Source organism: Salvia splendens, chromosome 14, assembly GCF_004379255.2.
Source record: "Salvia splendens isolate huo1 chromosome 14, SspV2, whole genome shotgun sequence".
Taxonomy (NCBI): Eukaryota; Viridiplantae; Streptophyta; class Magnoliopsida; order Lamiales; family Lamiaceae; genus Salvia; species Salvia splendens.
Genome location: NC_056045.1, coordinates 24759229 through 24774785, shown reverse-complemented (window position 1 = coordinate 24774785; position 15557 = coordinate 24759229). Strand labels below are relative to the sequence as shown.

Here is a 15557-nt window from a genome sequence, read left to right as displayed (position 1 = left end):
ATTTCTCCACTTTATCTATTTATATAATTTTTATAAAACGAATGCAGAAAAGTCAACGGAACTCCTAATGTGGGACGGAGGGAGGGAGTACAATATTTCAAAGAAAACAAAACAGAGCAACTTTTTTGAGAGATTACAAATCTTAATTCTCGTCTGTACAATGCTTTCATTTGTAAATTCCTTCAACATTCTTTTCATTTCATCATTGAGAGCCAGAAATATCTACGAGATTTAACATTTTTACCAACCTCTGATAAAATCAACCACACCAGAAGATCATTTGGATATATCAATAAATCACTGCCTTCTATGACTTGGTTACTCAAGATAGTACCCAAGTCACGAGCTTGTGAGCCAACTTGTTATGAACTCGGATAAATATCGAGAAGAAAATATAGTACTGTACAGTTTTTTGTTCAAAATTTATTTTTTAATATTCTTATTTACTTAAATAACACATAAGAAAAATCAAATACATCCTATTTACGTAATCCAAGTTATAATTTTTCCACCATGCCATATATTCTAGTACTACTACATAACTATTGCACATGGAGTAAAATTACTGAATAGTACTAATCAAATCTAAATGTGATACTATGGAATATTAATTACTCCATCCATCTCCCTCTAAGTGCAGCATTTCTTATTCGGCTTGATTGTATGTATTGTTTTGTGAATTAATTAAGTGGAGAGAAAATAAAGGAAGAGAGAAGAAGTAGAGAAAATGATACTTCTATTTTAAGAAATGTGTCATTTAGAGTGGGGTGTCCCAAAAAGGAAAATGCGTCTCTTAGAGTGGGAAGGAGGGAGTAAATTATTTTGTCTTTATTAAGTTTGTTTGGAATCGTGAGTCAATTTGAGCTTTTTGGCTCGAGCTCGGGTTAATTGTAAACAAAATCTTAAGAAAACTATACTACTAGAATGTGAAATTGCAACAGGTTGAAATATGATATGTAACTGCTATAACAGCAACAGCTTGACCACATGAAGTCGAAATATACAGCAAACAACTACTAAAATAAAAAAGCCTATAACCCTTCATGCAATTGCACAGAAAAAAATGAACACTAACTTCTGTGGAGCAGGGGGCAGCTCTCTTAAATTGAATCAAAATAACATTATTTGACTTCTATAGTGATCCTACAACTTCCTTTCATTCCAGTACCAGTAAGTCGCATAAACATCAAAATTTATGCTGGAATATGTGCAGGGAGTCGCATATTGACAGACATGTTTATTTTAACGAGTCTCGTCTTGCACAATAAAATTGTATCATTAAATTTACTTACCTCCCATAACTGCGAGTAACTTTATGCAAGTTCTTTAGCCATATAGAGTGTTTTATAGTAAAAAAAAATACATACAGCAAAGCACCACAGAATTTTTAAAAGACAGATGCATACTTTTGCATCTAGCAGGGGCTTCGAAATGGTTACCTTTAAATGGTCCCTTTGCTCACTATACTTGGAAAGAATAGCAACTCCTGTTGCAAAGCTTTCCTCTAGTAATCTTGTTGATCTACGGACTGACTCCACTGCTTGAGCCTCCTCATCGAAGATTCTTAAAACATGAGCATCTCCACTTTGAAACAAATGGAACATTCAAAAGGATAAGTTGTCATAACTCAGACAAGCATATAAAAGATAAGTGGTTATTAATCTGAGACGGAGGCAATACAGCTCTTCCAAGTAATTCAGCTCTCTCTTGGGCTTCTTGTACTCGCATCTGATGCCTTGATGTGTACTTATCCAAACTAGCTCTAAATGACTCAGCCTCCTCACTGACTTGTTCTACCTTTCTGCACAACAGACCAAGGTAAACAAATTTCTTCATACCAAAGACAAGGTCTCACAGAAACTATAAGTCTTACATTACATCTGCAAAGCCAGAAGAAAAAACCAAGTTCATCAATTATGGAATAATTCAATAACCTTATTCCCAAAACAAAAAGAAAGAAGCAGGGCATGATATCAGGAAGATGTATGAATACCATCAGCATCTTCTAAATATTCAACTTCTTGCTCCCATAATCCATTTGAAAAGTACCTTCCATGACCAGCAACAAAAGTTCTAATTCGACATTCTAAGATTCTAACAGATTTTTTCTACCCTAGTTGTAACTAAAAAGTTTCTCCGGCAGGGATAGATCCTATCTTAGTTCCATTTTTGCCAGTGGTAGTGCTTAGATGATCATTTTCACGAAAAGCTATCATACACAATAAATAACATTATATACAGGATTTTCATCATTATGAATGAAATACACTAACATAACAAGACAATCTATTATAAATCCAGATTTTCAATTTGGAAACTGGGACATAAAAATGCTATTATAACCAAACATAAAAATGGAAAGAAAGAAAGACGTTCAACAATTACAAACCAGATCTTAGTATCGGTATTCACAGATGAATATAATAATGGGCAGATGTTGCGAATTCCACCTTAAAAGATCATACTCTGACCACCATGTAGGCATGTACTCCAATTAAATGACACAGCTCAAGTCATCGCCCAAAAATACAATGGTGCTAGACTTTATTTTTATTTGTTCATTTTGGTTACTATCTTGCTTACATCTTAATTTAACTAATAATCTAGCCTAAAACGGCATTGACACTTTAGTTTAATAAAGTTTTCGTCACAAAATGAGAGCTACATGATCATAAATGAGAAGTACAGCAGATGCCTAGCGGCACAGGAAACGGTATAGAGACGGACATCCCTTTAGCATTGCATTTACAATTTAATAAGCCTCTTCTAAATGCCTACTTTGTTGAAGTAATTCGATAAGATTTACAGCAGCATGAGCATCATTCGAATAGTATACACCTAGAGACGTCCGTTTATGTTACCATAAAAGATTTTCTCATTAGCAAGGCAATTAAAGCCACTCCAGCAGCAATCGAATCAACACACCAGGATCACATCAACAGTAAATCTCAATCTCTAAATTTCATACACATATAGAAGGACTAAGCATGAAAATATCAATTGATCCAGCACTTTTACATAATCAGCATCTCCTAATCTCCTTCCTAGAGCACTCTAATTATAATCGGGATTAGAAAACCATCATTTCAACACATTTCCGAGAATTCGTCAGATTCAGGGTTGAATTGGTGTACCAGAACAGAATGCATATCCGAATCCTGCGTAGATTCAATAAGAAGAATCAGATTTGCGGAAATAGAGAAAGACCTTTTCCATAGATCGCGCTGAGGCTTGGAAGGTATGGAGCGCCAGAGGCGATCCATATCAGCGCAGAGCGATTGGATCTGGCTGATATCTCTTCGAATCAAAGTAGGTTGATCATCAGAAGAGGCCGCGACAACGGCGCTGGACGATGAAAGCGAAGAGGAGGATGTTGAGTGTTGAGGTGAACTCGAGACGCTCCAAAGCATCTCTGATCTTCAATGAGAGGCGCTTGGAGCTAGAGTAGAGCTCCGATAGATTTCCACCACCGCCTTCCATTGCCATTTGCGTCTTCTTCTTCTTCCTTTCCTTGATCAGTGTCAAAACCGATATCGTATTTGTGTGTGAGACAATTGGGTTTCAAATTAAATTTCTGAATGCCCCACAACACAAATTATAGCTTGGGGGAGTATTCGGAAGTATACTTATTTCGATGCATTTTATAATAACACGAAAACTATAAAAAAAATAATAACACGAATATTTAGTTATAGTAAAATACAGTAAATAATACTCCTTTTTTATTTAAATATACAAGTATTATTAGTTGGAATTTTATTTTTGAAGCATTTTATAGTACTAGTATATTATTACAGTAATAACACCAGTTTTTAATATTTTGTCATTTTTTTTATTATTCAAGGTCCACCTTCTATAATTGTTACAGCCCAACAGGTATGTGTGTGTTACCAGATTCAAAGGGGATGATTCTCACAAGTTTATTCTGATTTAAAATTTTTTAATGATATGATGCTCAAAACTCAAAAGTTAATTAATCGTTGAAACTTCAAATAAACACTTGACTTGTACCGTCAATTTAAATTGATAAGAAAAACTAATTCGAAATTTAACTTATATAACTACTATTAATTATATTATCTCTATCCCTCAGTAGTTGAAACGTTTCTTTTGGGCCCGGATTTAAAAAATTGATGTGGTAAAGATTAAAATGAAAGAAATAAAGTAAGAGAGATGAAGAGAAAATAAAGTGCTTATAAGAGAAGAAAGACTTTTTGTAAAAAAAGAAAATGATTCAAATAACTCGGAACAAATAAAAGAAATACCATGACTCACTAGTCAACAATACGTGGAAATAGGATAGAAAATAGTAGTACTAGTTTTTTCCACTATTAATAAAAGACATCTCAATTTTTTTTCTTTTTGAAAGATTCCTTCCCCTTACAAAAAAATTATTAAAAATAGGTTTCTATATTTCTAAATGATATAATATTTTAAATGAAATTAAAAGGTCAAATATAAAACGCAAATTGTGGCTCATAGATACTTTATAATAGTATCACATTACATTGTCTAACGAAATTCGTGTTAGAGAAGTTTGCTTTATTTAGCGTTTGATGCTACTGAAACTTTATTAAACTCACCAAATTAATTTTGTAGAGCAAACTTCTGCGAGTCCAGTATCTCCCTCTTTCTGACTGCAGTTGAATTTGAGTTCATTCAATTCCTTGTTTGAAACAAGAAATCCACCTCTATTACTCCTCAGACTATGAGGTAATCCTAACAACTGTGCCAATGAATACACACACTCTCTCTATGTATCTCTAATTCGGTTGTTTTACTATTTGTGATTGGGAGGGCAGTCGGCAGCCGGAGGTTCTGTGGGCACAGCGGTCGGACAAGGTGTACCTGACCGTATCAGTGCCCGACGCCAGAGACATCTCCGTCAAATGCGAAGCTGACGGCCGATTCACTTTCTCCGCCGTCGGTGTCAATGGCGACCCCTTCAACTTCACTCTCCAACTCTATGGCAACATTTCCCCTCAGGTATCGCTACTTTGCCCCTCCCAATTACTCCATTAAATTTGTACACGCCATTTATCTAGGGCTAACTAATTCCCGGAACCCTAGGAAATTATAAGAAGAGTCCCTCGGTTTTGATTGAGACATGATTGATTGATGAATTGAGAATAATTGCTATTTTTTTTACCAAATTATGTGTTTTTCCTTGCTTATGATGCTTGGTAAAGAATGTTCTGTTTGGAAGTGCAACAGTGTAGAGCTTCATAGACAGTAATCCCATGGACTCAAAAAGGTTGTTATAGGTTAGTCAAGATGAGATTCGTATGGATACTGAGTTAGGTCATATGGGCTGCAGATTTTGTAAATTTCATACTGCTGGTTGTGGTCCCACATTTGGTTTGGGACTCAAAAAAATAAGTGTTTGAAGCCATGAAAAACATATTACCTGTATGTTTTTCACAAGGTTTTGTAGTTTATACTGAAGTGCTGGTGCAAAAGGAAAAGAAATGTTTGTTAAAAAATTAAGGAGAAGACCGTTACTATGAAGAGGGTGATTAAGTTCATGAATATGAACCTGGAAAAAGCGAATGTTATCCAGAGGCCACCATTTTTTGTATTGCATTGGACATAGAAAATTAGTTGCTTGTACATATCGAGGAGAACAAAGATCAGATGCCATAGTATTGCATTGGACATAGAAAATTAGTTGCTTGTACATATTAGCTATATTTCTCCTCAGTGTAGCTTGTTATTTATTTTTGCTTGTGTGTACTGTATTCTCAGCCTCTTTGTGTTAAGATTTTTGGAGAAAGCACATATTCTCCGGTTGTGTTCCATCCATTATTCCATTTTTGCATGTGCGTGTGTGTGTGTTTTATTGCAGGGATGCAAGACAAAAACTGGTTTGAGGAATATACTATGCTGCATTCTGAAAGAACCAAAAGGTTGGTGGAAAAGGCTACTGAAATCTGAAGGAAAACCTGCTCCCTACATTAAGGTTGATTGGAATAAATGGTGCGATGAGGATGATGAAGAATCTGACTGTGAGTTTATGCTACATAACATTGATGTTTAGGTTAATAGGTTTCAAATTTTCAATTATATTCGAGCTTGATACATCCCACTTTTCTTTCTGAGTCCTGGATTGACAAGTTAACATTCTTTAGATCTTGGTCACATTTTCTCACTTTTACGCATGTTTCATTATGTCACGCATGAAGTAGATGAACTAGTGAAAGCGTTAATATTTGTATTGAAAGGGAGACCAAAAATGATACTTATCCATGTCCTACATTCCGTCTTAGTCTCTTGACTGGGGAAGATTGTATGTGCCTAAAATTCTTCTTGAAAAGTTTCTATGCTTATTGGGTTTGGCCCATTGTGCTGACTATCTTCGAAAATTTTCTGATACATGAGGTATATTTATGATCGCCAACTAGTATATACAACTAGATGATGGTATCGATTATTGTTTTCGCTTCCATTGTCTTTTCCTTCACTACATTTTCCAATATGCTTTGCTCGTGTTATAGAATATTATATAATGCATGGATTCATTGCAAAGACCGTTCAAGTTGTTTTATGGGTTGGTATTCTTCGTAATTAACTCTCACTTTTTTAATACTTGCAGCAAATCTGGCTTCTGATGATGATACTGTGGTAGTCAACTGAAACCCCCTTTCATGGTCAATTATTTTAAAGCTGGTGATGATATATATCATTTGTGTCTCTAACATGGGTTCTTGTTTTCCAGTTTACTGGTGAAAATGAAGAGAGCAGTGATGATGAAGGAATGCTTTGTGAGTTAAATCTCCTTTACTCGCTCATCTACATACATCACTATATTCTCAAACATTACATTCCAATGGGGGTGGTTCTTATTGGCAGTTATCTTTTAGTGTGATTATTTCTCATCCCATAAATGAAGAATGAAGTCCTACTTAGTTGTTCTATGGCGCTTCTTGCATTTATCAAATTCAAGCATATGTCCAGACCAAAATTTGTAGTGTTGAATGAAGATTAAAACTCTAGCGTCTTTGACATTCAGGGCTTGTATGCTTATTTGTTTTTGATGGTGCAGATCTTCCTGACTTGGAGAAAGCAAGGGGTAGCATCTCCTGAAATCTACATATCATCTTTTGGCACCAAGAAATCTTCGAGAGTTATCGCCATTAGAAATATGCAGTCGTTTCAATATCGAGATGGCATTGTTGTGTAGACTTTGATCTCGATCACAATGTAGTGAGAAATGTTATGTCATCGAACATTTGGTACTGAAAAGATGATTACTGAATTTCTGCTTTGAAGTTCAATGAAATTTTTTGAGGCAGTGCTTGTTCGTGCTATCCTCGTTGCTATGCCATTTTCATTTGGTGCTTTCTTGAACTAATCTTATCATACAATTTGGCAGTGCTGCTGCCAAATCTGAAGCCATAGTCCAAGAAGATCAACAAGAAATTGGCAGTGATGAACTTATGAATTTGGTTAGCTTATTCTCTCGGCTTTCAAATGGATAATAATTTTATTATAATAATAATAAAATTTATAAAATCATATTTTCTCCCTTAAATTCCTTCTTGTTTTCCCAACTTAAAAAAATTCTTGTTATATCATGGCAATTTTTCTGAATATTGTTTTTTTTATATGAATACAAGTTATTCACTGACAGTCTGCAACTGGATACATCAGACTTTTCGTCACAAACATATACAGATAAAACAGAATATACAGATAGTAGCCATTAAAGAAAAGAAAATATCATTGTTTGACACATTCTGAGCAGTTCCACAATTAAAGATGGAGATGAATGGGGCCAAGCTTAGGTAGGATTCCAGGAGACCACCACTCAAACTAACAACATCATTTGATTAGGTAAGAAGAATTCTGTACTTATGTTATGCTGATGTGATGCCAGGTCATGCATCCTTTGTTTCTTTTCTGGATCTTAATATTTATGACATACTAATAACGAGCCAATTAAGATAGAAGAACTCAGGCAAATTGTAAAAAAACATAAAAATTGGTCAATGGTCAATCTCATAATTATTAAAAATGACCAATTAACTTTAACAATTTTCTTTATTGTTATATGGTGAAAAAATTATGTCTGAATTTATTAACGTGACATATGCATGTACAAAATTAAATATGTGACTGATTAAGTGTATTAAATGATCGTAGTAGTATAGTTTACATAGTCGAACGTTTTATACATAATTTCTCTCAAATATGACAATTGAGAAAATATCAAAATTGTAATATAATCGATCATTTTTTAAAATTGTGAGACTGGCCACCAAATTTATTGGTTTTTCTGGCCGTTTGCCCAAGAACTAACTACTACTACTAGTATTTATAAAAGATAGAAATGGTCATACTATTCATATTAGCTCATCTCTTTATTTCATTACGAATAATATGTTTAGTTGCGAATTGGCTTAACCATGCATGAACTGCAACCAAAGTAATTATTGGATTAAAATACATTTTAACTCAATAAGAACGCCATACGCATTGAGGTGAGTTTCAATCTATAAAATTGGAATGCATTCCTTCTTAAAATGTGTCCATATATGAATAGTTCATTATCGATGGTGCAATTTTTGTTGTTATTTCTTGAGATCGCAATTAAACACTATAGGCATAATTAAAAAGTCATCATTTCTGTGTTGTGAATTGTGATGCCAATAAAACAGTTCCAGCTGCTTAATGGATATACGGTTTTATTCTATTAATCGTTTGTTTTAAACAACACAGTCAATAACATCAGCAAAAAAAAAAAAAAAATCCTATTTTCGGTTTTTGTTCTAATTTTAGCTTTAGCTTTTTTTGTCCACAATCTCGCATATCTGTGAGCGTTTTAGATCTTGCGAACTAGCACAATTTGGTGCAATCATAAGAATTATATCTTGTGTTAACAAAGCAACAGCATATAATAAAAAATAGAATCACCAACAAAATACTATACTCTCCGAAGAAAAGAGAGGAGCGAAACGAAAACGACGTCAACTCAACAATAATAGAATAGTAACTAATAGTCAATAAAAATAGGTTGGTGGATGGAATTTAGGCAAGTCGGACACGAGATAGAACAAGTCGTCCTTGATTTAAACTCCACCAAGTGTCACCACCTTGTTTTGGCCGGCCTCCACCCCCCATATATATCACTCTCCTCCAAAATCCACCACCTGAAACTCAAAAATATGGATAGGCTAATCAGCTTGGAGCCGTCTAATGTGGTGACGGTCCGGATAGAGCCCGGTACCAAGTGCTCCGGCTCCATCACCCTCCGCAACGTCATGTACACCATGCCTGTCGCCTTCCGCCTCCACCCCACCAACAAAGCCCGCTACACCGTCTCCCCTCAGTCCGGGATCATCCTCCCCCTCACCACCCTCACCCTCGCCATCACCTACCTCCCTCCCCCCTCCCTCCCCCACCGCGACGACACCTTCGTCCTCCAGAGCGTCGTCGCCCCTGGGGCCGGCGTTAAGAACCCCTCCTCCACATACGACGCCGTTCCGAACGACTGGTTTACTAATAAAAAGAAGCAGGTGTATTCTGATAGCGGGATTCGCATCATGTTTGTGGGGTCCACTGTGCTGACTCAGCTCGTTGCTAAGGGTTGTATGGATGAGATCAGAGAGGTGCTTGAGAAGAGTGATCCGACCTGGAAGTCGGCGGATGCGGTTGACGGCGAGGGGCAGCCCCTGCTGCACCTCGCCATCGCGCAGTGCCGCCCTGACTTGGTGCAGCTTCTACTGGAGTTCGACCCTGACGTGGAGGCGCGGGGCCGGTCAGGGTCGAGTCCACTGGAAGCTGCCGCGGCAGCGGGGGAGGCTCTCATTGTGGAGCTTCTTCTGGCGCGTGGGGCGAATACGGAGAGATCTGAGTCGTCGAATTGGGGGCCGATCCATCTCGCGGCGGCGAATGGGCACGCGGATGTTGTGTGGCATCTCCTTCTCAAGGGGGCAGATCCGAATTCGCTGACCAAGGACGGACGCGTGGCGCTCCATTTGGCGGTGGAGGAGCGGCGGAGGGACTGCGTTCGCCTGTTACTGGCGAGCGCGTCCGTCCGCCCTTCCGCGCGCAGCGCGCGCGACGGGGAGACCCCGCTGCACGTGGCGGCTGGGCTGGGGGACGAGCAGATGGTGAAGCTGCTCCTCCACAAAGGGGCGAACAAGGACGTCCGGAGCAGGGCGGGGAAGACGGCGTACGACCTGGCGGCGGAGAGCGGGCACGCCAGGCTGTACGACGCGCTGCGGCTGGGGGACAGCCTGTGCGCGGCGGCGAGGAAGGGCGATGCGCGGATGGTGGCGCGGCTGATCGAGAACGGGGCCGCGGTGAACGGGCGGGACCAGAACGGGTGGACGGCGCTCCACCGGGCGGCATTCAAGGGGCGGCTGGACGTGGCGAGGGCGGTGGTGGAGAAGGGGGTTGATGTGGACGCCAAGGACGGGGAAGGGTACACCGCGCTCCACTGCGCGGTGGAGTCGGGGCACGTGGAGGTGATCGAGATGCTGGTGAAGAAAGGGGCGGACGTCGAGGCCAAGACGAGCAAGGGCGTCACGGCGCTGCAGATTGCGCAGTCGCTCAATTACTCCGGGATCGTGAGGTTGCTGGCGCGTGGGGCGCCGTCGGCGCATGTGGTTGCGGATCGGAGCGTGGATGCATTTGCCAAGGTTAGAGAGATGGACGTCGGAGCCGCGAAGAAGAAGGCGAGTGCTTATGGCGGGAGAGTAAGGCGGGGCAGCTTCGATCGCGCTGCTCCGGTGGCGGTGGTATAGAACATGGATGGAATTCTTTTTGCTTCATTCTATACGGAGTGAGATGTTGTGAGTTCAAGGTTGATTGTAACATTGTATTGATTCGAGTGGCGTAGAAGGTTGTAAAGTTGGGATATGTGAGAGTAGACTTGTCATTCTAGGCATATTGTATAATTACTTCTTCTTTGCAATTGGTGCAATGATATGGAAAAAACGGAGATCATTGATGTAATTTTTATGTTAGTATAATTTTTAGATGATTGTGCTTCTTTCCCTATGAAATTAATTGAACAATACCGATGATCCATATTTGTGGGGGGGAAAAACAAGACATTTGTTCACAATTGATCCTTGGCCGATCCCCAATTTTTTGTAAGAATGCATGAAATTAATTTCTACGTAAACACACAATAATTAATAAGATTGCGCTAAGAGACAAATTCTATAAAAGACAAATTCATAGATTATGGATGACTCCACTAAGCAAAATGATGCATCATTGTCACTCTTTTTCACTAAAAAATTATCCATGTTGTCGTTACAATAAACTTTTTATTAGGAATATTCGCAATTTTTGTTTTCCTAGTAAGATTGTAAGACGGTTTTTCAAGGGACGAGTACACCAATGCTAACTACAAAACTAGTAGATTATTGTTTTATAAGGGAGGGATGTGACACTCTTTTTCTGCTTTTCTTAGTAATTGGCTTTTATAAACTCTCTCATTTAGTTGGATAAATTGCGAATTGCCAATTGCCACATTTCCCCCCCAACAATACTCTAGCATTCAGAATTGTTTCAATTTCAAAAGTTAATCACTGAATCTCGTTCATAATTTAGAGCCTTAATATTAATGTAACAAGTTTGCAAGGATATGAGGAAGAAAATATGTCTCGATTTAATATGCATTTTAAACACTAAAGTATGGTCACAACGGGAGCTATTCTTTTATATTGGGTCATTGGGCTTTAAACATTATAACAGGCGTACGAATTTATTTAGCCTTTTCAGGTTCTATTCATCGTTCCTATAATACTTAACATAACCTTGTACTTGAAGACTTGAAGTAATAATGGTGTAATATATATAATGATCATATATACTAAAATTCTATGAATTTCAGCCGTATGTGATTCTCATATACGGAAATTGACAAATACTTGCATAATCCATTGATGCGGTTATTGCTATAAAATTTTCACTAGTATATTAGATCGTACATAGAATCTGTATTGTCAGTTAGATTTTGATATAGAATTGTTTTCCTTTTTGCTTGTCAAGTGTATTTTTTAAATCAACAAATTTTCAGTTTTATCAAAGTTTTGCTTTCAGTATTTTTAATCAATGAAGGTAGTCATTATCTTTGTTTCACATTGCCTAGGGGTGAGCAATAAAACTGGAAACCGAATATCCGAACCGAACCAAACCGAAATTTTGAAATTCAGTTCGGTTTTTTCAGGTTTTCGGTTCGGTTTGGTTTTAAAAATATAAAAATTTCGGTTTTCGGTTGGGTTCGGTTCGGACGAAGAAAAAACCGAAAAACCGAATTATATATATATTCTATTAATTTAATATATTATATTATATATAATATATAGTAAATTGTTTTAATAAATTCTACTATATAATATATATTATATGTATTATTAATTTTATATTATATATAAATATTCTATTAGTATATATATAAAATAAAATAAATTAAACACATACATATATATATATATATTAATATTATATTTATTTTTCGGATTTTTCAGTTTTGTTCAGGTTTTTCGGTTTTTTAAGTTCGGTTTTCAATTTTTCAGGTTCAGTTCGGTTTGGATTTTAAACTAAATTCGATTTTTCGGTTTTGACAAAAACCGAACCGAAAGCCAAATGCACACCCCTAAAATTGCCGCATCAGACAGCCGAATTGCAATAGGTCATATAGTAATAAGTACCATATGCAAGATCACACCCATTACAAAATTAAACACCTAAAAGGTGTAAAAATGTGTTTTCTGAAGATAAAAATACATCCATACTACTCCCCTACTAAATAGATCTTCCTCAAGCATAAACCAATTTGTTTTCATATTAGTATATAGTCGGTAGAAATGGTTATTTACGTCGGGTGATTAAAGTATATTTGTAAATCTATATGATAACATAGTAATACAATAATACACTCCCCTATTCCACGTTAATAGAGACGTTTCATTTTCCGTCCTCATTTTAGAAAAACAATAGTACTCTTTTCGTCCAATAAAAATATGGGCAATGAGTATGACAAGGGAATTAAGATAAAATTAGTAAAGTAAGAGAGGAGAGGAAAATTGTAGTTAAAGTAGAGTTAGTGGATAGTGGGATCTACATTATTAAATTGATATAACTCTCTAAAAATGAAATGCATATATTTTGTGGGACGGACAAAAATGAAAGTGCACATATTTTTATAGGACGGAGAGAGTAATAAATAAAGTGGATAAAAAGTAAAGTAAGAGTAACTTTTTCCACTTTACTCTTACTTTACTTTTTATTCACTTTAACTACGAGTATTTATTAATTTTCCAAAACGAATGCAGAAATGAAACGTCTCTGTTAAGGCGGAACGAAGGGAGTTCTACATACTACTACTCCCTCCGTTCATGATTTAAAGTCCCAATTTGACTCGGTGCGGGTTTTAAGAAATGTGAAAAAAATAGAGTTAAAAAAGTTAGTGAAATGTGCGTCACACTTTATATATTGATTTTATAATAGAATATTAGTATAACGGATTAGCGGAAAGTGAGATTCATTTATTAAAAATGAAAAATGTAAACATAGATGTTATTTTGTGGATGCACTATAATGCCAATGTGGATATTATTTTATGCACGGAAGGAGTATTAAGAAAAATATAATGAGTTAAACTAGTTGTTTCGAATTGTCACGTTCGCATATCCAAATGAGGCAAGTGGACTACCTATTACTTATGGATTGAATCTTGCCAGCCCAATAACGCGACAACACAAAAGCTAGAACAAATATATGGCGTGGTGGGCAGGATATACACTAGTCCACTTGTACAGTTGTACACATATATTATTCTTCCTTCGTAAAAAAAATAGACTAATTTATTATTTTAGGTCGTTCCAAAAAAATAGAACAAATTTTAAATATAAAAATTTATAACAATATTAATAATATGACCTACAACCATCCACAAAAACTATTTATATTTTTTTCATTAATTTTCCTTTTCTCTCTTATTTTTACCAATTGCACATTAAAAGGGGCCTATTAGACTGTTAACTAGTACATCTTAAATTGATACTCAATAACTAATATCAAATCTAGTCTATCTGATCTGAAAACAAACGACCAAGATCAATTTTCACGCGATATCAACTAGTAGTTGTAACAATGTCAATTAGCAGTATTAATGAAAACTGAATTTTATTAGTTATAATTAACTTTTAAAAAATACTTCCAAAGCTTTGAACTCATATAACTATCTCGATTTAAACTATTTTTTCATTAAAAATATATCAAAGTAAAGATAATTTTATAAGGATTCTAACGAGATCCTAATTGCATATGGTCGATAATAAAATTTGATACCATTATTTGAATTTTTAATAAATTGAGGATTTAGATCATCAATCGAGGATTCATATTAGCAGGGGCGGATCTAATAAGCACTTAGGAGGGGCATTTGCCCCACCATAAATTTTCTTCTCCATATATATTGTCCATTATAAAATTTATTTCTTTTAATTCTTCATTAAATGTCCATTCTCAAATTTTTAAATTTTTCTACAAATTTCTGGCTCCGCCCTTGCATATTAGAGATGATGGTCAAGCAACAACGACCTATCAGTGTCGAAAAGAGAGATGAGTGGCGATGGGAGCGCAAGAAGTATAAAAGGTGAGTGTAAAAGCAAGACGAGGGTAGCATGCAGAGGAGATAACAGATTTTATTGGAACATTTATCCAATTATTATAATTATCTTATAATTAAGTATTTAGTAGTAGTACTAAATTTGAACGAATTTGGGTGGACAATTAGCGTGTATTATCTTTTATTGTACGGGTTTGAAATGGATAAAAGTCATGACCTAAATTGAGTTTCGTACTAGAAGAGTCGATAAAAGTGTAAGCGATCAATATATTTGGGAAGTGCTTCTATTGCTATTGGATCCATGAATTACCATCGGCTATCGTACTACACTCCATCCATAATAAAATCATGACGTGCTAAGCTTTATATAATTTGTCCTAATTTTGAGTTGAGGTAGTTGAATTTTATTTCTCGATGGAGATAGTTGAAGTTGATTCGTGCCTAGGAATAATATTTATTATCCCTTGAGTTAGTGGTAATGTGATGGGTTGGTTGGTAAGCTTCCAACCAAAAAATAGAAAATTTAGAAAATAGAAATGAGGAAAAAGAAAGTTGCTGGCTTGAATCATGATTCTAATTTGAGATCCCCCTCCCATAGAAAAGAAAAGAAAAGAAAAGAGAAGAGAAGAAAGATTCTAAAGAGTTTATTTAAACATAATTTTAGTAGTCCAATTTAGATATTAAATTTTATAAATTAATTATTATCCACATAAAACTCATGTGTATATTAATTATTAAGTTACAACTTAATTAACATTCATAATACTACTCCCTTCACGTGTCCAAAGAAAATAGTCATATTTGTGGATAGAAGGAAAGAGAAAAAGTATTAAAAAAAAGAAGAAAATTGATAAAGTATGAGAGGAGGTTTCTATTTTTAAAATGAGATTATTTTTTATGGACGGATGGAGTATAATTTTTGTGGCTTGTGGAATAATGAGACACATTGCTAGTAGTATGTTTCTAC

At 36.1% G+C, this 15557-nt stretch overlaps 2 protein-coding genes and 1 pseudogene across 3 annotated transcripts; 2 read left to right on the top strand and 1 right to left on the bottom strand.

Annotated features, from left to right (window-relative positions):
* Positions 1-932: 932 nt before the first annotated feature.
* On the bottom strand, positions 933-3591 carry LOC121765023 (annotated as a pseudogene).
* A 927-nt stretch (positions 3592-4518) lies between these two features.
* On the top strand, positions 4519-7307 carry LOC121765627 (co-chaperone protein p23-2-like). Of its 2 annotated transcripts, none has more exons than XM_042161830.1 (6): positions 4519-4713; positions 4803-4986; positions 5846-6005; positions 6593-6618; positions 6716-6761; positions 7043-7307. In XM_042161830.1, exons 1-6 carry the CDS (start codon positions 4709-4711, stop codon positions 7081-7083), a joined length of 462 nt encoding a protein of 153 aa, XP_042017764.1. In that variant the 5' UTR covers positions 4519-4708; the 3' UTR covers positions 7084-7307. The 2 variants fall into 2 exon arrangements, with proteins under 2 accessions (XP_042017764.1, XP_042017763.1); XM_042161829.1 differs by having other exon boundaries at positions 4520-4713; positions 6593-6621.
* Positions 7308-9010: 1703 nt separating this feature from the next.
* On the top strand, positions 9011-10959 carry LOC121764718 (protein VAPYRIN-like). Its single transcript, XM_042160732.1, has one exon. It carries the CDS (start codon positions 9021-9023, stop codon positions 10746-10748), a length of 1728 nt encoding a protein of 575 aa, XP_042016666.1. The 5' UTR covers positions 9011-9020; the 3' UTR covers positions 10749-10959.
* The last annotated feature ends 4598 nt before the right edge of the window (positions 10960-15557 follow it).